The 26,638-nt window shown below is 47.8% G+C and overlaps 1 protein-coding gene across 1 annotated transcript in view; it reads right to left on the bottom strand.

The window, feature by feature from the left end:
• Nucleotides 1-26,638, bottom strand: part of DCAF8 (DDB1 and CUL4 associated factor 8) — a 67,826-nt gene that overhangs the window by 8,212 nt on the left and 32,976 nt on the right. Inside the window, exons 5-9 of the mRNA XM_082275901.1 lie at nt 22,692-22,749; nt 12,147-12,254; nt 8,603-8,733; nt 3,763-3,882; nt 1,319-1,435 (exon numbers count right to left, since the gene is read on the bottom strand). Of these exons, the coding sequence (XP_082132027.1) occupies nt 1,319-1,435; nt 3,763-3,882; nt 8,603-8,733; nt 12,147-12,254; nt 22,692-22,749 (534 nt within the window). The remainder of the gene's footprint in view (nt 1-1,318; nt 1,436-3,762; nt 3,883-8,602; nt 8,734-12,146; nt 12,255-22,691; nt 22,750-26,638) is intronic.

Raw genomic sequence — 26,638 nt, 5'->3', positions numbered from 1 at the left:
CTCCGTACCCAGCGCACGCCAAAACTCTGCACGCAGCAGCGCACTCCATACGCAGCGCATGCGAAAACTCCGTACGCAACCCCGCACTCCATATGCAGCGCACTCCATATGCAGCGCACGCCAAAACTCTGTACGCAACCCCGCTCTCCATATGCAGCGCACTCCTGAACCCCGCACTCCATACCCAGCGCACGCCAAAACTCTGCACGCAACCCCGCTCTCCATATGCAGCGCACTCCTGAACCCCGCACTCCATACCCAGCGCACGCCAAAACTCTGCACGCAACCCCGCACTCCGTATGCAGCGCACTCCTGAACCCTGCTCTCTGTACGTATCGCACCCCTGCCCTCCGTACATAGCGCGCTGCTGAACCCTGCACTCTGTACGTAGAATAATCCTGATGTAAACCTGAACTCTGTACATAGTGCGACCCAGCTACAACCGGCCCTTTGAGGGCAACCGCACTGCTGATGCGGCCCACGATGAAATTGGAGTTTGACACCCCTGGTCTAGAAGTTTTTAAAGGAAAACCATGTAGGAGAGCAACACACTTGTGTGAGAAGACCCTTAGGGAAGCAGCCATTTCCTAAATGGCTGTACAGTAAATCGACCCCAAGGCCCCGTTCAGCGATTTTCTGCTCAAGCCAAATCCCAGTCATTTCAATGGCTCCTGTCCACATCTGAGCATTCTGAATGAGCTTCCTTTTGGCAGATTACAAGCGTTTTTTGGCCTCAAACTTTAATAGAAATGTCTGACTTGATTGTTTTACAAGCGTTTTGTCACTCATTTTCTGTTTCTCCACCCCTAATTTCCTCTCCCTCTCCTCCCCTTAGTGCTTTCTACTGGCTAAACAAAAACGCCTGAAGCTTTATAAGTAATACGCTTCTAAAACACTTAAAATTCCAGAAAAAACGCCAGCAAATCTAAACGCTCAGGTATGAATGGAGCCTAAAACCGGCCATAGACTACGGGTTGCAAAAAGAAAAAACTCTTGATTCCCACATTTACACAGTCAGTCTAGATGGGGGAATCCCTCCAGAGGAGCCATTTTGTTCTCCCGGCAGGAATGGCTCCCCACCACAGCCCGATCCATCAACTTGGGTACAATCAGCCTGCCCATAGATGGTTCAAATCTCAGCCGGTCCCTGCTGAACCAACTATGGCTGGCCTAAATCAGTTCTTAGGAGTGAAGCATGTCAGGTCAGGAAAAGGCTGCCATCAGAGCCTATTCATAAAGACTTCTCGCCTTGTGAGGGATTCCCTGAATAACATTTAGTAGAAGTCCCAATGGAGACACTGAAGCCGCCGGTACTCACCCTACGGTGCCCCCTCTGCCGTAGATGGTGCATCAGAAACCATAACATGTGGTTGTCGAACAGGTCGGCGTGGTGTAGGCTGTCCTCATCTCTTTCACGTTTGTTTTTCTTGATAACCTGGAGAAGAGGAAAGAGAAAAGTTTAGGGCTACATTCATACAGTCGCAGGGATGTGGATAGCTTGCAGCATTCAGAGGCAGCTAAACGCCACCTCCGGACACAGCAACACTTGGTGCTATGGCCACACACAGACTGGCTGATTAGCTGCAGCCACAACTCCACAGAGACGCCGACCCCGGATGTGTCTGGGGATCAGTCGCAGGCTCTATTCATAGGTAACCAATCAGATGAGAGCGCAAATCTGACAGCTGCTGCTGGTCGCATACAACGTGTGCAGGCAGCATTCAGTACCGCCGGCAAGTCTACCGATTCTCATCAGTGACCAGGTAAATGTAACCTAACTCAGCAGAGATCAAAGATGGCTGCATGCAGCACAGGGACTTGAAAGCGGATCCCAATCCTATTTTAAGGCTAGCAGATTTTACATCCCATAACCCTTTGCTACTGAGGAGGGCGGGGAAAAGACGACAACATGCACACCTCTGTCGGCAGCTCAAAGCTCCCTCCAGCTGATACCTGAACACACTCACAAAAGTGTGAGTCCAGAACAAGAAAAATGTGGCCAGCCGTGGCATTTCGGTGTCAGCAGCCAGAACGAGCCCAAAGCCCTTAGTATGAGGAGCTGGTAATACAGACGTTTTTCTTTTATTTTTTTAAGACACCGAAGTCCCTACATCACTAAAGCTGTGTTCCCCCCTACATCACTAAAGCTCTGTGTTCCCCCCTACTGACCCCCAACATCACTAAAGCTCTGTGCCCCCCCCCTGCATCCCTCGAACTGTGTTCCCCCCTACTGACCCCTACACCCATAGAACTGTGCCCCTCCTTGCATCCCTCGAACTGTGTTCCCCCCCTATTGACCCCTACATCGCTAGAGCTCTGCGTTCCCCCCCCCTACATCGCTAGAGCTCTGAGTCCCCCCCCTACAATCGCCAGAGCTCTGCGTTCCCCCCCCCCCACATTGCTAGAGCTCTGCGTCCCCCCCCCCTACATCGCTAGAGCTCTGCGTTCCCCCCCCCCCACATCACTAGAGCTCTGCGTTCCCCCCCCCAACATCACTAAAGCTCTGTGCCCCCCCCCCTGCATCCCTCGAACTGTGTTCCCCCCCCTACTGACCCCTACACCCATAGAACTGTGCCCCTCCTTGCATCCCTCGAACTGTGTTCCCCCCTATTGACCCCTACATCGCTAGAGCTCTGCGCTCCCCCCCCCTACATCGCTAGAGCTCTGAGTCCCCCCCCTACATCGCCAGAGCTCTGCGTTCCCCCCCCACATCGCTAGAGCTCTGCGTTCCCCCCCCCCACATCGCTAGAGCTCTGCGTTCCCCCCCCCCCACATCGCTAGAGCTCTGCGTTCCCCCCCCCCTACATCGCTAGAGCTCTGCGTTCTCCCCCCCCCACATCGCTAGAGCTCTGCGTTCCCCCCCCAACATCACTAAAGCTCTGTGCCCCCCCCCCCTGCATCCCTCGAACTGTGTTCCCCCCCTACTGACCCCTACACCCATAGAACTGTGCCCCTCCCTGCATCCCTCGAACTGTGTTCCCCCCTATTGACCCCTACATCGCTAGAGCTCTGCGTCCCCCCCCCACATCGCTAGAGCTCTGCGTCCCCCCCCTACATCGCTAGAGCTCTGCGTCCCCCCCCTACATCGCTAGAGCTCTGCGTCCCCCCCCTACATCGCTAGAGCTCTGCGTTCCCCCCACATCACTAGAGCTCTGCGTTCCCCCCCCTACATCACTAGAGCTCTGCATTCCCCCTACTGACCCCTACATCACTAAAGCTCTGTGTTCCCCCTACTGACCCCTACATCACTAAAGCTTTGCGTTCCCCCCTGACCCCCCCCCCCCACATCACTAAAGCTCTGTGTTCCCTCCTACTAATCCATACATCCCTAAAGCGGCGTTCCCCCTACTGACCTCTACACCATTAAAGCTCTGCGTTCCCCCCCCTACAGCACTAAAGCTCCGTTTCCTCCTACTCACCCATACATCACTAAAGCTCTATGGTTCCTCCTACTGACCCCTACATCACTAAAGCTCTGCGTTCCCTCCTACTGAACCCCACTGCTCCCCATGCCAGGGAAGGAAGAGGTTACATTGCCTGTCTTACGACTTACATGGCACGAGATCCATCTCTCAGGAGCTGTGATAACACCATATGGGTAGCGATGAGCTCACCGCTGTGCTGACTAATCCTGGGGCCCACACACTCACCAGACGCTTTTCAAGAAGACTTTAACCCTTTCAGAGCGGTGACTTGGCAAGACACAGCCAAGCGGGTGGGATGCTATACTTTAAAGGATGCATTACTGTTCCCTTCGCTTACCTCTTTCAGCCCGTGCAGCTCGGTTGGGTCCTTGGCAGTGGGCAGCCAGATCTTGACATCGTAATCGAGGCCGCTGGTCGCTAGGACAGGCAGGTGCGGGTGCGGCTCCAAGCAGTTCACCTGAAGAAATGCCAAATGGTTAATTAACTTTCTAGGAGCTTTCTTTCTTGACCAGTTTATTACCAAATGCTACAAACCCATTTCAATTACATCTACAGGTGAGCTGCATGTCGACAATGTTCTTGGGTTTAGATATACTTCAATCCCAGGTTCTCCAGAGCAGTGGTCTCCGCCATACCCTCGCACCGACGCCAAGGACGGGCCCACCATACCCTCGCACCGACGCCACGGACGGGGCCCAACATTCCCTCGCACCGACGCCAAGGACGGGGCACACCATTCCCTTGCACCGACGCCAAGGACGGGCCCACCATACCCTCGCACCGACGCCAAGGACGGGCCCACCATACCCTCGCACCGACGCCAAGGACGGGCCCACCATACCCTCGCACCGACGCCAAGGACGGGCCCACCATACCCTCGCACCGACGCCAAGGACGGGCCCACCATACCCTCGCACCGACGCCAAGGACGGGCCCACCATACCCTCGCACCGACGCCAAGGACGGGCCCACCATACCCTCGCACCGACGCCAAGGACGGGCCCACCATACCCTCGCACCGACGCCAAGGACGGGCCCACCATACCCTCGCACCGACGCCAAGGACGGGCCCACCATACCCTCGCACCGACGCCAAGGACGGGCACACCATTCCTCGCCCCGACGCCAAAGACGGGGCACACAATTCCCTCGCCCCGACGGGGCACAATTCCTCGCACCGACGCCAAAGACGGGGCACAATTCCTCGCACCGACGCCAAAGACGGGGCACAATTCCTCGCACCGACGCCAAAGACGGGGCACAATTCCCTCGCACTGACACCAAAGACGGGGCTCTTCCCCCCACACTGACACCAAACGATGGGGTGCTATTCCTCCTACCGACACCAATGATGGGACACTATTCCTCTCAATGACATCAAAGATGGGGCACAATTCCTCCCACTGACACCAATGAGACCTTGTTTACTGCAACTGACACCAGGACACTCTACTCCTACTGGCCAGTCTGGCCCTCCTAAAGTCTGAAGGACAGTAAACAGGCCCTTTGTTTTTTTAAAGTTTGGAGACCCCTGAGTTTATAAGGAATACCAATGGGTTAGGTTTTAGATTTTTGTAGGGCTTAGATACATTGTAAATCGAGGCCACTGGTTGCTAGGACAGGCAGGTGTGACAATTCTGGCTGTCATGCATATTCTCTGGCTTTCATGCGTCCCTAACATGTAACAAGTACGCATCTTTGGCTACTAAGCATTAAGTGCCCGATGCAGAACAAGTAAGCAGCCAATGAAGACAGAAGTACTGCAAGGCAGAGGATCATCATGGAAGCCAAGCAAATAGCATTTTAATAATGCAAAAGTATTGGGACGCCTGCCTTGACAGGCTCACAAACTGTAATGGCATCCCAGTCTTAGTCCGTAGGGTTCAATATTGAGTTGGCCCACCCTTTGCAGCTATAACAGCTTCAACTCTTCTAGGAAGGCTGTCCACAAGGTTTAGGAGTGTCTATGGGAATGTTTGACCAATCTTTCAGAAGCGAATTTGTGAGGTCAGGCACTGATGTGGATGAGGAGGCCTGACTCGCAGTCTCCACTCTAATTCATCCTAAAGGAGTTCTATAGGGTTGAAGTCAGAACTCTGTGCAGGCCAGTCAAGTTCCTCCACCCCAAACTCGCCCATCCATGTCTTTATGGACCTTGTTTGTGCAGTGGTGCGCAGTCATGTTGGAACAGGAAGGGGCCATTCCCAAACTGTTCCCACAAAGTTGGGAGCATGAAATTGTCCAAAATGTCTTGGTATGCTGACACCTTAAAGAGTTCCCCTCACTGGAACTAAGGGGGCCAACCCCTGAAAAACAACCCCACACCATAATCCCCCCTCCACCAAATAATTTGGACCAGTGCACAAAGTAAGGTCCATATAGACATGGATGAGCGAATTTGGGGTGAAGGAACTTGACTGGCCTGCACAGAGTCCTGACCTCAACCCAATAGAACATCTTTGGGATGAATAAGAGCGCAGACTGTAGGCCAGGCCTTCTCATCCAAAATCAGTGCCTGACCTCACAAATGCACTTCTGGAAGAATGGTCAAACGTTCCCATAGACACTCCTAAACCTTGTGGACAGCCTTCCCAGAAGAGTTGAAGCTGTTATAGCTGCGAAGGGTGGGCCAACTCAATATTGAACCCTACGGACTAAGACTGGGATGCCATTAAAGTTCTGTGTGTGTAAAGGCAGGCGTCCCAATACTTTTGGTAATATAGTGTGTATAGGTGTTCATTTGTGCGCTAACTGTACCAAGTGGAAGGTATAACATGATGGACGATGTGAAGCATTACCAAGGAGATATTAAAAACGATACTCCTCTGAGTGCAATAATGTATTCATAGAGCTGTACAACGCAGCTGCCTGCGCAGTGCAATTACAGGCTGAAATGCATTAGCTAAATAACCCGCCTCAGATAAGTTATCGGCTAATCCTAGAAAATAACATTATACCTGGGAGTGGGCCTCGGGGGCCAGACAAGAAAGGCAAGAAGGAAAATCTTTGTGTTCTTCTCGTGTCAGCTAACGCTGAATTATGGGGCCTCGTCAGCCAAGGAAGCCCCGGGATATCTTGGAACACGTTGTAAGAGCTTAAATATAATATTCACTCTAAAGACAAGCTGTGCTGCAATTTACTGCTGCCGCTGGGCAACAGGAGCCGGTCCTGCGCTCCTCATATATAGCCGGCCATACTAATGCTTTACTTAAATCTAATTAATAGAGAGGCACCAAAAACCGGTAATATGAAAGGCTTGGGTCAACAGGCAAACACATTAGAAAAGCAAAGTACTCAATTTTCTTCTTTCCAGTGCAGTATAATAATAGGTAGCCACGTCTCGCAGCCGCTTCCCTGTGCTGCTCTACATATGGAAGCAAAGCATAATCTACCCATTATATGGCAGTGATTAATGGGTAGATGCCCCAATTTAGAGCCAAGAAACCAGTTTGCTTTAATACGTCCCTGGCATATACTTATTTTTCCTTCAAGTCCCCACCACTCTGTTCAGTGGGGAGGAGCTGCAGGCTACGCCTGATACCTAAAAGGTATACAAGTAATGAAGGGCTTTCATTTGTTCCCTGTTGAACGGGGCTGCATGTAGATGAATATGATGGATAAGTATTTGCTGCTGGGCAGGGCAAATTAAAGTTACCCTGCTGGTTTATCCTGTATGTTCACTTTAAAAATGGAGTCAGGAACTGCTACCAAGGGACCCCATACCCCCACCCAAGCATAAGGCCTCATTTATATGGGCGTACCACAGCAAACGCCCAGGTGAGGGTCAGGTTCACCCACCCAGGAACACAGGAGTGTTCCGTGTATTCCTGTGCAGGCAGTCCTACTCCTGAAAATTAGGACAGCGAGGCCGTGCGGATACAGCCGCTGCTCTCAATTTAACATCTGCGCGGGTGCACGGCCCTGAACGTAGACTGTGTTCATTCTGGGCCACGCACCTGCACGGCTGTCGAATTTGGAGCAGAAGCTGTTGCATCCCAATTTACAATAAAGGGACTGCCTGTATGGGAATGCAAGGAAAACCTGTGTGTCCCTGTGCGGGTAAGCACTGCCCTTGTACGCCCGTGTGAACGAGGCCTGACCAACTTAAAAGGACCACTGATTTACACTGACTTCCCCCCAGCAGAGAGCATTAAGAGGGTGGACAGGACACGGACTCTGAACACTCTGCTACCACATCCACTATAAAAAGCTTAACCCAAATGATGGAAGATGGAGGAGAGAAGCCCGATTTTTCACACGAAGCAAAAACTTGATGGTTCCTATCATGAATGGGTCCCCATCATGAAGGAGAAGCCATCAGACTGGGTCAGCACCATAAAAAGGAGAAACCATCAGACGGGTCCCCATCATAAAAAAGGAGAAACCATCAGACGGGTCCCCATCATAAAAAGGAGAAACCATCAGACGGGTCCCCATCATAAAAAGGAGAAACCATCAGACGGGTCCCAATCATAAAGGAGAAACCATCAGACGGGTCCCCATCATGAAGGAGAAACCATCAGACGGGTCCCCATCATGAAGGAGAAACCCATCAGACGGGTCCCCATCATGAAGGAGAAACCCATCAGACGGGTCCCAATCATGAAGGAGAAACCCATCAGACGGGTCCCCATCATGAAGGAGAAACCCATCAGACGGGTCCCCATCATGAAGGAGAAACCCATCAGACGGGTCCCCATCATGAAGGAGAAACCCATCAGACGGGTCCCCATCATGAAGGAGAAACCCATCAGACGGGTCCCCATCATGAAGGAGAAACCCATCAGACGGGTCCCCATCATGAAGGAGAAACCCATCAGACGGGTCCCAATCATGAAGGAGAAACCCATCAGACGGGTCCCCATCATGAAGGAGAAACCCATCAGACGGGTCCCAATCATGAAGGAGAAACCATCAGACGGGTCCTCATCATAAAAAGGAGAAACCATCAGACGGGTCCCAATCATGAAGGAGAAACCCATCAGACGGGTCCCCATCATGAAGGAGAAACCCATCAGACAGGTCCCAATCATGAAGGAGAAACCATCAGACAGGTCCCAATCATAAAAAGGAGAAACCATCAGACGGGTCCCAATCATGAAGGAGAAACCATTAGACAGGTCTATCGTGGAGCAGAAACCATCAGACGGGTCATATCACAAAAAAGTTTAACTCACCACACCGCCTTTGTCGCCGTCCATGAATTGTACGATTTGACAGGACGACTTATCCCACAGGAAGATGTGACCGCAGTCGCTACCGCTGACCACAAACTCGCTCTTCGGTCCATAGAAGTTGACGCCTTTCACTGGAAGAGAAACAAAGACATTGAATACTAAAAGGTAGAGTTATCCTGGTCACCAAGCCATCGCCGTCCACTATGCATGTTCTCAAACTATCCAATTATTGCTGCAACTACACTGAAGTCAGAGAGCAAACTACTTACTGCAGAGGAAATGTAAGGTAGGTCTCATGTAGACTGAGCTAAGGCAGGAAGCGTAACCTGACCGCAACGACACCAACTACGGGGCGCCACTACGCACGACACCAACTATGGGGCGCCACAACACCAAATACGGGGCACCATGGCTCGCAACGACACCAACTACGGGGCGCCACTACGCGCAACGACACCAACTACGGGCGCCACTACGCGCAACGACACCAACTACGGGCGCCACTACGCGCAACGACATCAACTGCACTACGCGCAACGACACCAACTGCGCAACGACACCAACTGCGGGGCGCCATGGCTCGCAACCACACCAACTACGAGGCACCTTTCCTTCCAATGACACAAAATATGGGCCACTGCTAATCCCAACTAACTGCAGCCTAACCCCCCTAAAGTCTGAAGGGCAGGAAATTGTCCCTTTGTTTAGAAAGTTTGGGAGATCCCTGGTGTAGGGGATAGAACCACAGAATGATGCGGGGGAACACAGGCATCCGACACTTGCAAGTGTTGAATACCAAAGAGTCGGGCTGAGGTGTCAGCACAGGAACGGAAAGGAGGGGAGGAGGAGACGCGGACTGGTTTAGCAGTCATATAATAATACCTCTTCCACTGCAGGCAACTTATCATTTATTCGGGGCAGCGGATGGATTCACTTTAAGATTGCCGAGTTCTGGTCTACACAGGCCGAGAACGGGTTAAGGCGCCTGAAGATGCCATATTAGCATAGAGGAACATAAACAAAGAACCACTAAGCTGGAAACATTTAATGAGCGCTCTCAATCCCACAAAATCACAGGGGTAATGAGCGCGCAGCCCGACGGCGGTGAAATTCGGCTAATCTTTCAGAACACGAGCGCTGTGGACACCTCCGCGGCAGTGGGAAAGTTGCATTTCCAGCTAACACATCACACACAGTGAGCTAATGAACGGGCCCTTGCAGCGGTGGAAAGGGCGAAGTGAGAGCGCGGCAGCACCATTTCTCTGGTTCACTGCACCCTCTGCTGGAGAAGGGCAGAAGGAATTTAAAGCTGAAATCTGGGACAGTTTTAAAAATCTCAACAACTACAGAGCAAAAAATAAGCATGTTGCTTTTTCTACAGTATCTCACAAAAGTGAGTACACCCCTCAGATTTTTTGTAAATATTTCATTCTCTCTTTTCATGTGACAACACTGAAGAAATGACACTTTGCTACAATGTAAAGTAGTGAGTGTACAGCTTGTATAACAGTGTAAATTTGCTGTCCCCCTCAAAATAACTCAACACACAGCCATTAATGTCTAAACCGCTGGCAGCAAAAGTGAGTACACCCCCAAGTTAAAATGTCAAAATTGGGCCCAAAGTGTCAATATTTTGTGTGGCCACCATTATTTTCCAGCACTGCCTTAACCCTCTTGGGCATGGAGTTCACCAGAGCTTCACAATTTGTCACTGGATTCCTCTTCCCCTCCTCCATGATGACATCACAGAGCTGGTGGATGTTAGAGACCTTGCGCTCCTCCACCTTCCGAGGATGCCCCACAGGGTTTAAGTCAGAATTGGGCCCATTTAGCCATTTTCCCTCCCCGGTGTCATGTGACTCGTTAGTGTTACAAGGTCTCAGGTGTGAATGGGGTGCAGGTGTGTTTAATTTGGTGTTATCGCTCTCACTCTCTCATACTGGTCACTGGAAGTTCAACATGGCACCTCATGGCAAAGAACTCTCTGAGGATCTGAAAAAAGAATTGTTGCTCTACATAAAGATGGCCTAGGCTATAAGCAGATTGCCAAGACCCTGAAACTGAGCTGCAGCACGGTGGCCAAGACCATACAGCAGTTTAACAGGACAGGTTCCACTCAGAACAGGCCTCGCCATGGTCAATCAAAGAAGTTGAGTGCAGGTGCTCAGCGTCATATCCAGAGGTTGTCTTTGGGAAATAGATGTATGAGTGCTGCCAGCATTGCTGCAGAGGTTGAAGGGGTGGGGAGTCAGCCTGTCAGTGCTCAGACCATATGCCGCACACTGCATCAAATTGGTCTGCATGGCTGTCGTCCCAGAAGGAAGCCTCTTCTAAAGATGATGGACAAGAAAGCCCGCAAACAGTTTGCTGAAGACAAGCAGACTAAGGACATGGATTACTGGAACCATCTCCTGTGGTCTGAGGAGACCAAGATAAACTTATTTGGTTCAGATGGGGTCAAGCGTGTGTGGAGGTAACCAGGTGAGGAGTACAAAGACAAGTGTGTCTTCCTACAGTCAAGCATGGTGGTGGGAGTGTCATGGTCTGGGGCTGCATGAGTGCTGCAGGCACTGGGAAGCTACAGTTCATTGAGGGGACCATGAATGCCAACATGTACATCAAATTGGTCTGCATGGCTGTCGTCCCAGAAGGAAGCCTCTTCTAAAGATGATGCACAAGAGACACGTTTCAGAGGCGAAACTCCTACTCCATCAGGGCTAAGAGTAAAGGGCTGTTTTTACTCCAAGGTTTACTTCATGCCAGCCGCTGCATTGTCACACAGTGGCTCATGCGGTGGGGCTGAGATCAGAGCAGTGATAATGCGCTCAGCTTAGTGAATTGCACGGTTTCTTTTTTTTTAAAGAACTTTGAGAGGTCACACAGACATCTCATGAAGTTCAATGGCCAGCTACGAAAAGCAACGGATGGCCTTGCATTGTGCTGCGCTGATAAAAATGCACTGCATGCAGTACTTTTTATCAGCACGCTATGAGTGCAATGCAGGTGTGTGTGAATCCAGCACAAAGGAGACAAAGCATTTGCCTTGTTCATGTGATGGGACTGGGCTGGAATAATCGCCCAACACCATCCTACAGCATATGCTGTGAACCAGCCCTTAAACTTGATGAAGGGGGGAGGCTGAGCACCTAAAACGTATTGGCTTTACAGTCGGATCTTTTATCAAGATCTAGAATAGTAATGCAGTGGTGTGAATCCGGCACAAAGGAGACAAGGTATTCGCCTTGGTTATGTGATGGGACTGGGCTTGAATAGTCGTCCAACACGGTCGCACAGCATATGCTGTGAACCAGCCCTTAGACTTGATGAAGGCGGAGGCTGAGCCCCTAAAACGTATTGGCTTTATGGTACGATCTTGTATCAAGATCTAGAATAGAATTACTGGAAACTTCTGAGACTCTCATCCTTTACTTTACACATTGCAGATATAGAAACCCTTATGAAAAAGCAACATGCACCTGTTCTAATACGGTGATGTAACGGAACATATAAACAGAAATGACTCCCCTCTGATAAATGCCCATACCTGTAGCATTATTTCGATGTCCTTTGTATCGCTTTACATACTGAGCCCCGTCACTGTGAGAGGAATTGAATAAATAGATGTCTTCGTCATTGTAGCTGGCGAGAAGTTCTGCAAAAAAAAAGGAAACAAAAAAGAATATCAAATTGATTGTCTGGACAATATCAGACCCTCAGAGGGAGGCTGGCGTTTTACACGTATCGATAGCTCAATTGTAACAGTTGCCACTAGCCAACAGATGGAACAGAGATCAAGACATGTTGGTCCTTCAGAAATAAACCTGAGCAGACCAGCACCACTGAACGTGTAGACATGGGCAACCAAAATACAACCCCATTTCCAAAAAATTGGATTTTTGACTTAGCGTAGAAAAAAAAAACATTTCTCTGATGTTCATTGACAGACACAGCTCCTGATCTCCTTAACCATTGGGTTATACTGCCCCCTACAGAAGTAAAACACTAGGCATAAAAAGTCTGGCTACGCCTATGGTCAGTCCCAGGAGGTATACTCCCTCTCTCTGCTATAGGTACTCAGTTTTGTTACAAGCAGAGTCAGAAGAATTACAACTCCACAGAGAGGTGAGTGCTGTGTCAGTCAATGATCATCAGGGAAAAGGATTTTACCGTAAGTCAAAAATCCCAATTTATTTTTTGTTCATTGACAGACACAGCTCCTGATCTTCCTAAACCATTGAGATGTCCCAAAGCAGTGTTAAAACATGAGGGGTGGGAACAGCAAAAAAATTTCCAAGGCTAAACAGTAGCCAACCAGGCAACATGGAGCTCAACCAAAACCGGAGCCCACCTGACAAAAACAATACACCCTCAAAAGAGGACCAGGTCCTCTAAACAGCAGCCTGCAAAACCTTGCGGCCAAAAAAAAAGCATCCGCAGATGCCAACACATCCACTTTATAGAACTTTGTGAAAAGTGTGTACCGACGACCAGGTGACCGCATTGCAACCTGCGTCACTGATGCCCGACTACGGAAGGCCCAGGAGGCACTGAGCGCCAGAGTAGAGTGTGCCTTGACAGGGAAAGGATGAAACCTGAGCCCTGATGGAATAGGCTTGAATCACTGTCTGATCCATCTGGAAATGGTCACAGAGGAAGAGGACAACCCTTTCTGAGGCCCATCCGTGAGCACAAATAGTGAGTCTGACTTCCTAAAAGACTCCGTACCAGCCAGGTACACCCTGCATAGGTCTGCGTGCGCACTCGCTGGCCAGACTGGGGTGACCACTGGATCGAGATTATCCAGCCCGTCGCCCAGTCCGGCAGTTGATTGTAGAGGTCACAGGAAAAAAAAAAAAATTGTATCTGAAAATAAAAAATTGCCAGGACCAGAGATCTCAGCAAGGAACGAGTGGCTATACCAGAGAGATGGAGTATACCCCCTAGGACTGCCCATGGGTGGAGACAGACATCTTTTCTGCCTAGTGTCCTACTCCTGTAGGGGGCAATATAACCCAATGGATATGAATATCTGGAGCTGTGTCCATCAATGAACGAAATACATTTTTTTTTTTTTTTTTCAGAATTGATCTTTTTTTGTTTATAGCGCAAACAATGGAAAAAAAAAAAAAAAAAAAAAAACACGCAGAAGTGATCAAATACCAGCAAAAGAAAGCTTCATTTGAGGGAAAAAAAAGAACATCAATTTAATTTGGGTACAGCGTTGCTCGACCGTGCAATTGTCCGTTAAAGTAACGGAGTGCCGAATCGCAAAAAATGGTTTGGTCTTTAAGGGGGTAAAACCTTCCAGTGGTAAAAAAAAAAAAAAAGAGAATGGCATGATTTGCAAATCTCAAAAACCAACACAAGCCTCAAACAATAGGGCATGTGTTCTCAACCTGTGGCCCTCCAGCTGTTGCCGAACTACAATTTCCATCATGCCTCGGCCTTTGGGGAGTCATGCTTTTAAACTGTTAGCCTTGCAATGCCCCATGGTACTTGTAGTTCTGCAACAGGTTGAGCACCCATGCAATAGGGTATCCCTCAAAAAGAGTACAAGCGTCCACACCAATAAGGAATAAATGCTAGAGCAGCTTCATCAGGGGGCAGGATCCTGATGAAGCTGCTTGGACAGCAAAATAGATTTTGGGGAGGCCTTCAGAAATCTGTTGAACCCCAACTCCAGGCAAATAACTTTTTAACCCATGCACAGGGGCTGTAACCACATTGCAAGGGTTAGGAGAAACCAGATATATAAAGAAAATTCTCAAGCAGCTTCATCAGGAGCAGTAACCTGATGAAGCTGCCATGGACAGCAAAAATATGTAGAGATTCTGGATGGGCCTTCAGAAATCAGAGCGAGAGAAAGAGAAGCTTGAGCAGCTTCATCAAGAGAAGGAACCTGATGAAGCTGCCATGGACAGCAAAAACATGTAGAGATTCTGGGTGGGCCTTCAGAAATAAGAACGAGAGAAAGAACGAGCGAGAGAAAGAACGAGCGAGAGAAAGAACGAGCGAGAGAAAGAACGAGCGAGAGAAAGAACGAGCGAGAGAAAGAACGAGCGAGAGAAAGAACGAGCGAGAGAAAGAACGAGCGAGAGAAAGAACGAGCGAGAGAAAGAACGAGCGAGAGAAAGAACGAGCGAGAGAAAGAACGAGCGAGAGAAAGAACGAGCGAGAGAAAGAACGAGCGAGAGAAAGAACGAGCGAGAGAAAGAACGAGCGAGAGAAAGAACGAGCGAGAGAAAGAACGAGCGAGAGAAAGAACGAGCGAGAGAAAGAACGAGCGAGAGAAAGAACGAGCGAGAGAAAGAACGAGCGAAAGAAAGAACGAGCGAAAGAAAGAACGAGCGAAAGAAAGAACGAGGGAAAGAAAGAACGAGCGAAAGAAAGAACGAGCGAAAGAAAGAACGAGCGAAAGAAAGAACGAGCGAAAGAACGAAAGAACGAACGAGCAAAAGAACGAGAGAAAGAGAAGCTTGAGCAGCTTCATCAAGAGAAGGAACCTGATGAAGCGGCTTGGACAGCAAAACAAATGAGATTCTGGGTGAGCCTTCAGAAATCCAATAAAGCCCAACTCCAGGCATTTAATTTTTTAACCATTGTAGAGGAGTTAATTGATAATTTATTGTTTATACATCTTATTTCATTATACATGTTCTGAGCCTTAAAATGTTGGTACAGCTCCTCTACAAGGGTTAAAAAAATTAGATGCCTGGAGTTAGGCTTTATTGGATTTCTGAAGGCTCACCCAGAATCTGTTTTGCTGTCCAAGCCGCTTCCTCAGGTTCCTTCTCTTGATGAAGCTGCTCAAGCTTCTCTCTTTCTCCCTTTTGGATTTCTGAAGGCCCACCCAGAATCATTGCATGTTTTGCTGTCCAGGCAGCTTTATCAGGTTCCTTCTCCTGATGAAGCTGCTTGAGAATTTATTGTTTATACATCTGGTTTCATTATACAACAGCTTCATCAGGTCAGTAACATGATGAAGCTGCCAGGATAGCGAAATGCGTAGATATTTAGGACAGGGCTTCCGAAATCCATTGAAGCCAAACTCCAGGCAAATAACTCTGCCCACACTGCAGGGTTATTTGCTTGTTTTTTTTTTTTTCAAAGGGAAAAAAAAAAAAAAAAAAAAAAATTACCTTAGCCGATCCTCTGCCCTTCCCTGTAGAATTTGATCCCCCATATGCTATACCCGCCTACGCTTCTGACATCAACAAGAGCAGAGCAGGGTCCACAGTCCTGCTCTGGGCAGGACGCTGCCCAGGGACAGTCCACTGTCAAATCATGGGGGAGCTCTGCCTGCCAGAGGAGCGGAAGATTAGGAAAGTAAAACTACTTCACCACCAAGATGAAACAAGCAATTAACCTTTGCAGTGCAGGTGCAGCCCTGCTGCAAGGGATAATTTAGGTTCAGTTCACACATGCAAGGCGGCAACCCTGGGAATCCACTGTGGGTTCCCGCATCGCACGCAACTCGCAGGCAGTACACTGCCATATGCAAATCGCTGGGGGTGTCAATACAAAGTTAACGACAGCCCCAGATCAGCTTGCATATTGCAGTGCGAACTGTCAGTTCGGACATGAATCGGATTGCATAGCTGTGAACACCCATGTGATCAGATTCTGGTGTCAAAGGCTTTTATTGACAATCACATTAAGCTTATGCAAAGAGTCAATATTTGCCATGGTGACCCTTCCTTTTTTAAGGCCTCTACAATTCGCCCTGCATGCTGTCAATCAACTTCTGGGCCACATCCTGACTGACGGCAGCCCATTCTTCCATAATCAGTGCTTGGAGTTTGTCCGAGTTTGTGGGGGGGTTTGTTCATCCGCCTCTCTAGGATTGACAAAGTTCAATGGGATTAAGGTCTGGGGAGCTTCCTGGTCATGGACCCAAAATTTCCATGTTTTGTTCCCCAAGCCACTTAGTTGTCACTTTTGCCTTACGGAAAGGTGCTCCATCGTGCTGGATAAGGCATTGTTCCTCATCAATCTGTTCTTGGATAGTTGAGAGAAGTTGCTCTCGGAGAATGTTTTTGGACAGTTTGTCTAATAGCAAGGTGCTCCATCATGCTGCATGAGGCATTGTTCTCTCAACCATCCAAGAACAGTTTGGTGAGGAAGTTGCGCTCAGAGGATGTTTTTGTACCATTTGCTTAATGGCAAGGGGCCCCATCGTGCTGGATGAGGCATTGTTCCTCAACAAACTGTTCTTGGATGGTTGAGAGAAGTTGCTCTTGGGAAGATGTTTATATACCATTCTTTATTCATGGCTGTGTTCTTTAGGCAAAATTGTGAGTAAGCCCACTCCCTTGGCTGAGAAGCAATCCCACACATGAATGGTCTCAGGATGCTTTACTGTTGGCATGACCGGACTGATGGTAGTGCTCACCTTTTCTTCTCTGGACAAGGTTTTTTTTTCTGGATGCCCCAAACAATTGGAAAGGGGATATAGAGAAAATCACTTTACAATGGTCCTGGGCAGTCCAATCCCTGTACTTTTTGCAGAATATCAGTATGTCCCTGATGTTTTTCCTGGAGAGAAGTGGCTTCTTTGCTGCCTTTCTTGACACCAGGCCATCCTCCAAAAGTCTTCTCACTGTGTGCGCAGATGTACTCACACCTGCCTGCTGCCTGACCTGAGCACTGGAACTCACTGGTGGTGCCCCAATCCTGCAGCTGAATATGAGACCCTGGAGACCCAAGAAACCCAAGAGACCCTGGAGACCCAAGAGACCCTGGAGACCCAAGAGACCCTGGAGACCCAAGAGACCCTGGAGACCCAAGAGACCCTGGAGACCCTGGAGACCCTGGAGACCCTGGAGACCCTGGAGACCCAAGAGACCCTGGAGACCCAAGAGACCCTGGAGACCCAAGAGACCCTGGAGACCCAAGAGACCCTGGAGACCCAAGAGACCATGGAGACCCAAGAGACCATGGAGACCCAAGAGACCATGGAGACCCAAGAGACCATGGAGACCCAAGAGACCATGGAGACCCAAGAGACCATGGAGACCCAAGAGACCATGGAGACCCAAGAGACCATGGAGACCCAAGAGACCATGGAGACCCAAGAGACCATGGAGACCCAAGAGACCATGGAGACCCAAGAGACCATGGAGACCCAAGAGACCATGGAGACCCAAGAGACCATGGAGACCCAAGAGACCATGGAGACCCAAGAGACCATGGAGACCCAAGAGACCATGGAGACCCAAGAGACCATGGAGACCCAAGAGACCCAGGAGTCCGTCCTTGGACTTGCTGGACTTTCTTGGTGCCCTAAAGCCTTCTTCACAAATGCAGTGGAATTTTTTTTTTTTTTTTTTTTTTTTTGGGGGGGGGGTTAAATTTATTTTAATGGCAAAGAGGGGCTTACCAATTAATGGAAATTCATCTGATCACACTTCATTCATAACATTCTGGAGTTGATGCCAGCCTCCATCATAAAAACTTAGGCAGCAGACTTTCTGTAAATAATTATGTGTGTCACTCTCAAAACTTTTGACCACAGCTGTACATGACCCATGAGGCATTGCAAGACTAACGGTCACAATTCTGACTCCCAGAGGCATGATGGGACTTCTAGTTCTGCAACAGCTGGAGGTTGCCCACCCCTGGTTTTAGGAAAATATGGACCCCCAGATAGTAAGAAGAGAATTTCAAGGGCGCAGGCGGCACTCAGAAAGGGAGTTGGTAATAAGAAACCAGCCCCCCCCCCCCCCCGTTCTGCACACAGGGTTAAAATCAAAGCCTGCTCTCAGTAACTGAGAGCGCATCACGCCTTTGACAAACAAGCAGCAGGCGAGGTGGATCTGCTCGGTAATTGTCATTCAGTGTGAATCAACCAGAGATCAATTCCATCCAACGTTTTCACAGCAAAGCAGAGAGCTTGTTATTTTTTTAAGGCACCCGGTTACAGTAAAGCGTCGTCTATTCCACGAATTGTATGCTGAAGAATACGAGACAGGGGCCAGACCAACATGGCAACCGCTACTCGGGATTACTCACCGTTCTATTTGTACCGTGCGCCACAATCACACGTAACCGTCACAGCTGCTGTGTGCAATATGGCGGAACATCAAGACAGCCGGAGTGAACGTGCACAAGTTACACATAGGACACATAGGACACATTTAAAGGGGTCGCGTCAAACCTGCTGCAGACAAAGCATCTAGGAGGCAATTGCTTATACTTCTAAATAGGGTTGCACCAATACCTTTTTTTTTTTTTTTTTTTTTTTTTATTGGCGAGTACTGATACTTTGTCAATTTGCTTCAATACAAAAAAAAATTGATGCAAATCGCACTGCAAAGAATTTCTTGCAATTTAAACAGAATTTCCCCCAACTGCTTGTATATATATATATATATATATATATATATATATATATATATATATATATATATATATATATATATATATATATATATACATATACATATATACACACACACACACACACACACGAGTGTGTGTATATAAGTGTGTGCGTGTATGCAAGTATATGAATATACAGTGGGTACGGAAAGTATTCAGACCCCCTTAAATTTTTCACTCTTTGTTATATTGCAGCCATTTGCTAAAATCATTTAGGTTCATTCTTCTTCCTCATGAATGTACACATAGCACCCCATACTGACAGAAAAACACAGAATTGTTGGCATTGTTGCAGATTTATTAAAAAAGAAAAACTGAAATATCACATGGTCCTAAGTATTCAGACCCTTTGCTGTGACACTCATATATTTAACTCAGGTGCTTTCCATTTCTTCTGATCATCCTTGAGATGGTTCTACACCTTCATTTGAGTCCAGCTGTGTTTGATTATACTGATTGGACTTGATTAGGAAAGCCACACACCTGTCTATATAAGACCTTCCAGATCACAATGCATGTCAGAGCAAATGAGAATCATGAGGTCAAAGGAACTGCCTGAAGAGCTCAGAGACAGAATTGTGGCAAGGCACAGATCTGGCCAAGGTTACAAAAAGATTTCTGCTGCACTTAAGGTTCCTAAGAGCACAGTGGCCTCCATAATCCTCAAATGGAAGACGTTTGGGACGACCAGAACCCTTCCTAGAGCTGGCCGTCCGGCCAAACTGAGCTATCGGGGGAGAAGAGCCTTGGTGAGAGAGGTAAAGAAGAACCCAAAGATCACTGTGGCTGAGCTCCAGAGATGCAGTCAGGAGATGGGAGAAAGTTGTAGAAAGTCAACCATCACTGCAGCCCTCCACCAGTCGGGGCTTTATGGCAGAGTGGCCCGACGGAAGCCTCTCCTCAGTGTAAGACACATGAAAGCCTGCATGGAGTTTCCTAAAAAACACCTGAAGGACTCCAAGATGGTGAGAAATAAGATTCTCTGGTCTGATGAGACCAAAATAGAACTTTTTGGCCTTAATTCTAAGCGGTATGTGTGGAGAAAACCAGGCACTGCTCATCACCTGTCCAATACAGTCCCAACAGTGAAGCATGGTGGTGGCAGCATCATGCTGTGGGGGTGTTTTTCAGCTGCAGGGACAGGACGACTGGTTGCAATCGAGGGAAAGATGAATGCGGCCAAGTACAGGGATATCCTGGACAAAAACCTTCTCCAGAGTGCTCTGGACCTCAGACTGGGCCGAAGGTTTACCTTCCAACAAGACAATGACCCTAAGCACACAGCTAAAATAACGAAGGAGTGGCTTCACAACAACTCCGTGACTGTTCTTGAATGGCCCAGCCAGAGCCCTGACTTAAACCCAATTGAGCATCTCTGGAGAGACCTAAAAATGGCTGTCCACCAACGTTTACCATCCAACCTGACAGAACTGGAGAGGATCTGCAAGGAGGAATGGCAGAGGATCCCCAAATCCAGGTGTGAAAGACTTGTTGCATCTTTCCCAAAAAGACTCCTGGCTGTATTAGATCAAAAGGGGGCTTCTACTAAATACTGAGCAAAGGGTCTGAATACTTAGGACCATGTGATATTTCAGTTTTTCTTTTTTAATAAATCTGCAACAATGTCAACAATTCTGTGTTTTTCTGTCAGTATGGGGTGCTATGTGTACATTCATGAGGAAGAAGAATGAACCTAAATGATTTTAGCAAATGGCTGCAATATAACAAAGAGTGAAAAATTTAAGGGGGTCTGAATACTTTCCGTACCCACTGTATATATATATATGTGTGTGTGTGAGTGTATATGAGTGAGTGTGTGTGATTGTATAAAGGGAGAAGCACCATCTAGTGGGCAGTTTATTAACCACTTGCCGACTGCCTAACGCCGATCTACGTCGGCAGTCAGCCCCTCACAGGCAAAGTGACGTAGGGCTACGTCACTAGCTTGTGAGGGTCTAGGGAGCGAGCGCGCGCCCCCGGAGGCGCGCTCCCGCGTGGTCACGGACCCCCCCGCGCGTGTGACCGGCGGACCCGATGTCCGCCGGTCACTCGGCGATCGGCGGGGGAGAGGGAGAATGTCAGGCAGCTTGTGTAAACAAGCCACCTGTCATTCTCCTTGCTGTTAGGATACTGATCACTCGGATCTAGTATGTAGATCCGTTGATCAGTGTCCATAGAGCTCAAGCCCCAGCCAATCACAGTAGAAAGCACGCCCCTAGGGACACACACAGCCCCTCCCTCCCAAATAAAGTTAACCCCTTCACTACCAGTGTATTTTTACAGTAACCGTGCATATATATAGCACTGATTACTGTAGAAATGTCACTGGTAACCCCAAAAGTGTCAGTCAAGGGTCCGATCTGTCCGCCCCAATGTCGCAAAAAAAAAAAAAAAAAAAAAAAAAAAAAAAAAAAATCGCAGATCGCCGCCATTACACGTAAAAAAAAAAAAAAAAAAAAAAACAACAACAACAAAAATGACAGAAATCTTTCCCTTTGTTAGTAAACGCGATAACTTTTGCGCAAACCAATCAAAATACGCTTTTTGCGATTTTTTTTACCAAACATAGGTAGCATAAAACAAATTGGCCGAAAAAGTAAAAAAAATTTTGATTTTTAAATTTTTTTTTTTTGGGGAATTTCATATAAAAAAAATGTGAAAAATATTGCTATTTTTGCAAAATTGACGCTCTTTTTTTGTTTATAGCGCGTGATCAAAAAAAAATTAAAAAAAAAAAAAAAAAAAAATCGCACAGGTGATCAAATACCACCAAAAGAAAGCTCTGTTTGTGGGAAAAAAAGGACGCCAAATTCGTTTAGGTACAGCGTCGCACGACCGCGCAATTGTCCGTTAAAGTCACGCAGTGCCGAATCGCAAAATACCCCCTGGTCGGAATGGGGGTAAAATCTTCCGGGGCTTAAGTGGTTAAAATATGTTAGAACTCGCATTAAGCACATATCTGGCCAAACACAAAATCTGGTGTCCTGGTCCTGCTGATGATAGCAAATCATGGCTGCTGGAGGTGCTCACAGGGACAAGTTCAAGGACCCTGTAGGTATAGGGAGGAAGTCCTGTAAGCTTGGGGGCAAACAGCCTCTATATCTCCTTCAGCCCTGTGAGCATCTCCATTCGCCATCATCGGCGGGACTGCGACACCTAAGCAGCTTTTGCATTTGGACAGATATGTGCTTATTGTGAGTGCTAACATAAAACTGCCCAATAGATGGAGCTTTTCCCTTTCTACACACACAGGAGCAGAGGGGGGAGCCGCATGCGATTCTTTGCAGTGCAATTTGCACCCATTCACTTTGTATTGACACAAATCGCACAGCAAAGCATTGGTTTCGGTATCGGCAGGATTTTCGTGAGTACCAATACTCCTGCAAATGCTTGGTATCGGCACCGATAACGGTATCCGCGCATCCCTACTTTTTGAAAATCCCTTTTAGAGCATCCAGGGATCGCAAGACCCAAAAGAAAAAAAGGGTGGAAATTTGCAATCTGCTGACTTTTTGTTTTCGTAAATTGCTTGGCCTGGGGCAGTCACCCCAATTCTAAACCCACTGCAAAGTGAGCCATCGACCTGCAACAAGCATGTGAAAAAGTCGGGGCTCCCAACACTTCATGCTTCTAGGTCGGTGGCTCATTCATGGTCAGGGTGACCTCCAAAAATTAGCAACTTAAGTCTGTGTGAAGGGTCAGGACTCACCTGTGCCGTCATGGCTGTACACAAGACAAGTGATGTTGGCTTTTGCCTCGCTCGTTACCTGCAATACAAACACAGACAGTCAGATGTGACCAGAAACAAATACTTGAAAAACAAAAAAAACCCCCAAAAAAGGTTGTGGTGATAAGCTGCCCCTCAATTTCTGTTACCAACAAAAGTCAGACTCCATTTTTCCTTCTCCCGGTGCACTATGGGAGAATTAAAGTCAGAATCTGATTGGCTGATGTGAACAACGCATACTCAGGCTTCCATTAGGGTCCTATAAAGCCAAGAAGTTCTCCTACTAGAGGAATATTGGGGGCTTTGTGACCACCAAAAAATGCTGGTCATCAGCCTGGGCATGGCTTCAATATTTAACCACCTTAATCCCCCCCCCCTCCCCAATTCTGTCATACATAAAAAAAAAAAAAAAAAAAAAAAAAAAACACAGCAGCATTTGTTAACATTATATAATTTTTAAAGCCGAGACCCCGACAAATAAACTGGTGGTTGTTGCAATATTTTATGTCGCATATTTGAGCAGCCATTTCTTTTTTTTTTTTTTTTTTTTTAAAACGCAATTTTTGGAAAGAATACACTTAAATTTAAACGTAAAACATCTTGAAATTTTAAGCTCCATTCACATATAGGCGTTTCGGATCACGGCACAATTGCAAGTCGGGGAACGCCCCATGCAATTCCCATGACTTGCAATGGCATCCCCAAAGGCGGTGTGATTTTGCCGCGACTGTCGCCCTGACGAATTGCGGTAAAAATCTCAAACAGAAATCGCAAGCATTACAAGAACTTTTGAGCGACAGACGTCCCACATTTCTGTTTGGGGGGCGATTTTACCGCGATTCGTCGGGCTACAATTGCGGCAAAAGTCGGGCCGATTTTGCAATGGTTCGGGATCGCGGCAATTCTGCCCGCGATTCAAATTGCCTATGTGAATGGGGCCTTAGTGAACACAAACATAATATAACCACTTGAGCCCCAGAAGCTTTTTACACCTTCATGACCAAGCCATTTTTTTTTTTTTTGCTATTTGCTATTGCTACTTTGACGATTGCACGGTCAGGCAATACTGTACCTAAACAAAGATTTATATCATTTTTTTTCCCCACCAAATAGAGCTTTCCGTTAGCGGTATTTGATTACCACTAGGTGTTTGATTGGTTTTCAAGAACATTCTACCACCTAAAAACGATGGGTGTGTATATATATATATATATATATATATATATATATATATATATATATATATATATATATATATATATATATATATATATATATATATATATATATATATATATATATTTTTTTTTTTTTTTTATGCTGTAATTGTATCCTAATATTACAGTATTAGACAGAGGTTGATGTGGTGTGCCTGGTTTTGATAGGAGTAGGACTAGGCAGAAAAAAAAAAACACCTGGCTCCACCCATGGGCCATCCTCAGCTGGTATACAAGAGAGCTCCCTCTCTGCTCTAGGGAATCAGTTTAGTACCAAGCAGTATTAGGCCCCTTTCACACAGGCGGACCGTTCAGATCCGCCTGTCCGTTTTTTTGGTGGATCTGAACGGTCCCCCCATGCATCTCTATGGGGGATCGGATGTCAGCGGAGACATGTCCGCTGACAACCGATCCGATCTGATCCGTCAAATCTGGACGGATGGAAACCCTATTTTCCATCCGTCGAGCGGATCAGATGGGATCGGGTGAGAACGGACCGTCGGTCCGTTCTCACCCGATTTCCCCCCTTAGAGATGCATGGGGAACTGACAGCTGTGTCTCCGCACACAGCGCGGAGACACAGCTGTCATCCTGCTGGTCAGCGGGGGATCGGCGGCTCGATCCCCTGCTGAGAAAAACGGACTCCGTCCAACAGACATCGTGTGTGAAAGGAGCCTCAGAAGTATCAGAACTTCATGGAAGGGGTGGGTGCTGTGTCTGGTCGAACTCAGAGAAATGAATTTTACAGCAAGTATAAAAATCCCAATTTTCCCTTTCGTCCATCAACAGACAGCGCTCCATCAATCATAACTACTGGGACGTCCAAAAGGAAAAATGAGGGGTGGGGAAAATAACCCAAGGCTAAACATAAGGAGTCCTTAACCAGGACACAGAAGTCTTAACCAGGTCACAGGAGCCCCGTCTGAAAAATAAAAGTTTTAAAGAAAAAAAAAAGAAAAAAAAAAAAAAAAAAAAAAAAAAAAAAAAAACACCCCTCAAGAGGGAACCGCCCCTCTTAAAAACAGCAGCCTGCAAAACTTTGTGGCCAAAGGAAGCATCCGCTGATGCCAAAGCATCTACCTTATAGGGTTTTGTGAAGGTATGAACCGACGACCAAGTGGCCGCCTTGCAAACTTGCGATATTGATGCCGGATGACGGAAGGCCCAAGAAGCACTCAGCACCGGAGTAGAATGCCCCATGACCAGGAAAGGTGGAACCCGACCTTTAACGGAATAGGCCTGAATCACCGTCTGTCTGATCCATCTGGAGATGGTAGCCGAAGAAGAGGCTAGCCCTTTTCTTTGTCCCTCCAAAACCAGAAAAAGCGAGTCTTTGTCTGTCCAAAACCAAAGAAAGCAAGTCTGACCTCGGACTCAGGACTCAAAAGCTACCAGATACACACAAACCACATACAAGGTATGCAAAGAAAATTCCTTGGTATAAGCCAACTTGGGGACACAAGGAAGGCAACACAATGTCCTCATTCAAATGGAAGTCAGAGACAACTTTGGGCAGGAATGATGGACAGGGACGAAGAACCACTTTATCCCTATGGACCACTAAATGGGGACTCCGACAAGATAATGCCACCAATTCCGATACTCTGTGGGCCGCGGTATCAGCCACCAAGAACGTCACCTTCTGGGATAACGTAGGCAAGGGAATCTCCCGAAAATTCTCGAATGGAGGTTACTGGAGAACCGAAAAGCGGCAAAAGAGACCGTGCAGGTGGAGCCACATTACGAACCCCCTGAATGAAGGTACGAACAAAAGAGTGCGTAGCTAGGGGGTCGCTGAAAGAAGATTGCCAGGGCAGACACCTGGCCCTTGATGGTACTCAAGGCCAACTTTTCCTCATTGCCCTGTTGAACAAAGGTTAAGATCCGAGCCACAGAAAACGATCGAGGATGAGCGCCAATCGACTCACACCATGAAAATGTAAGATTTCCACGTATAAATGGTATATCTTGCTGGAAGAGGACTTCCTCGCCTTCACTATAGTAGGGATCACTGATCCAGGCAGACCTCTATCCCTCAGTACCTGGCTTTCAATAGGTAAGCCATTTAAAAAACAGGATGGTAGATCAGCCCTTGGGACAACTGGTCTTCTCTGAGAGGAAGTCCCCAAGGGAGGTTTATGGCCACCAGACTGTTTGGAAGATCCTAGCCCTTGATTCTTCACAGGAATTGCAGAAAAAGCCTGAGCCGCCGAGGATACTGGCCTTACCATGGCCCTTGGACGTCTGCCAGAGGAACCCGTGATCTCGCCACGAACCGCGGTATCCTCCTGTGCAGCCAAACCTGCATGCAAGACTGTGCAAACAGAACTGTCTTGAAGGTGGATACCACCAGACTCAGAACCTGTATGCAAAATGGGAGAGAGAACTGTGTGACAGCAACCGGTGAATCGCGGCCTGTGGTCCATGAAGTTTGTCCAGAGGAAGGACCACCCTGGTCACAATAAGAATCAGACCTAGGTAAACCAATTCCCTGGACAGGGATAGGAGGGACCTTACGTAGTTCAGACATCACCTGAACCTTTGCAAGAATTAAATCCGCACAAGGAAACTCAGGACCTAAAAGACTTGAAAAGGACAAGCTTTGTCCTCCTTTCTGGGTACCCCCAAAAGAATTTCGTGGATCTCCTTGACAGCAGCTGTGACAGTTACGTGTGATTGTGGCGCACGGAACAAATATAAAGGGGAGAAATC

The sequence above is a fragment of the Pelophylax lessonae genome (genome assembly GCF_965119305.1).
Source record: "Pelophylax lessonae genome assembly, chromosome: 13".
In the NCBI taxonomy this organism is placed as follows: Eukaryota; Metazoa; Chordata; class Amphibia; order Anura; family Ranidae; genus Pelophylax; species Pelophylax lessonae.
This window is presented reverse-complemented; position numbering and strand designations above follow the sequence as displayed.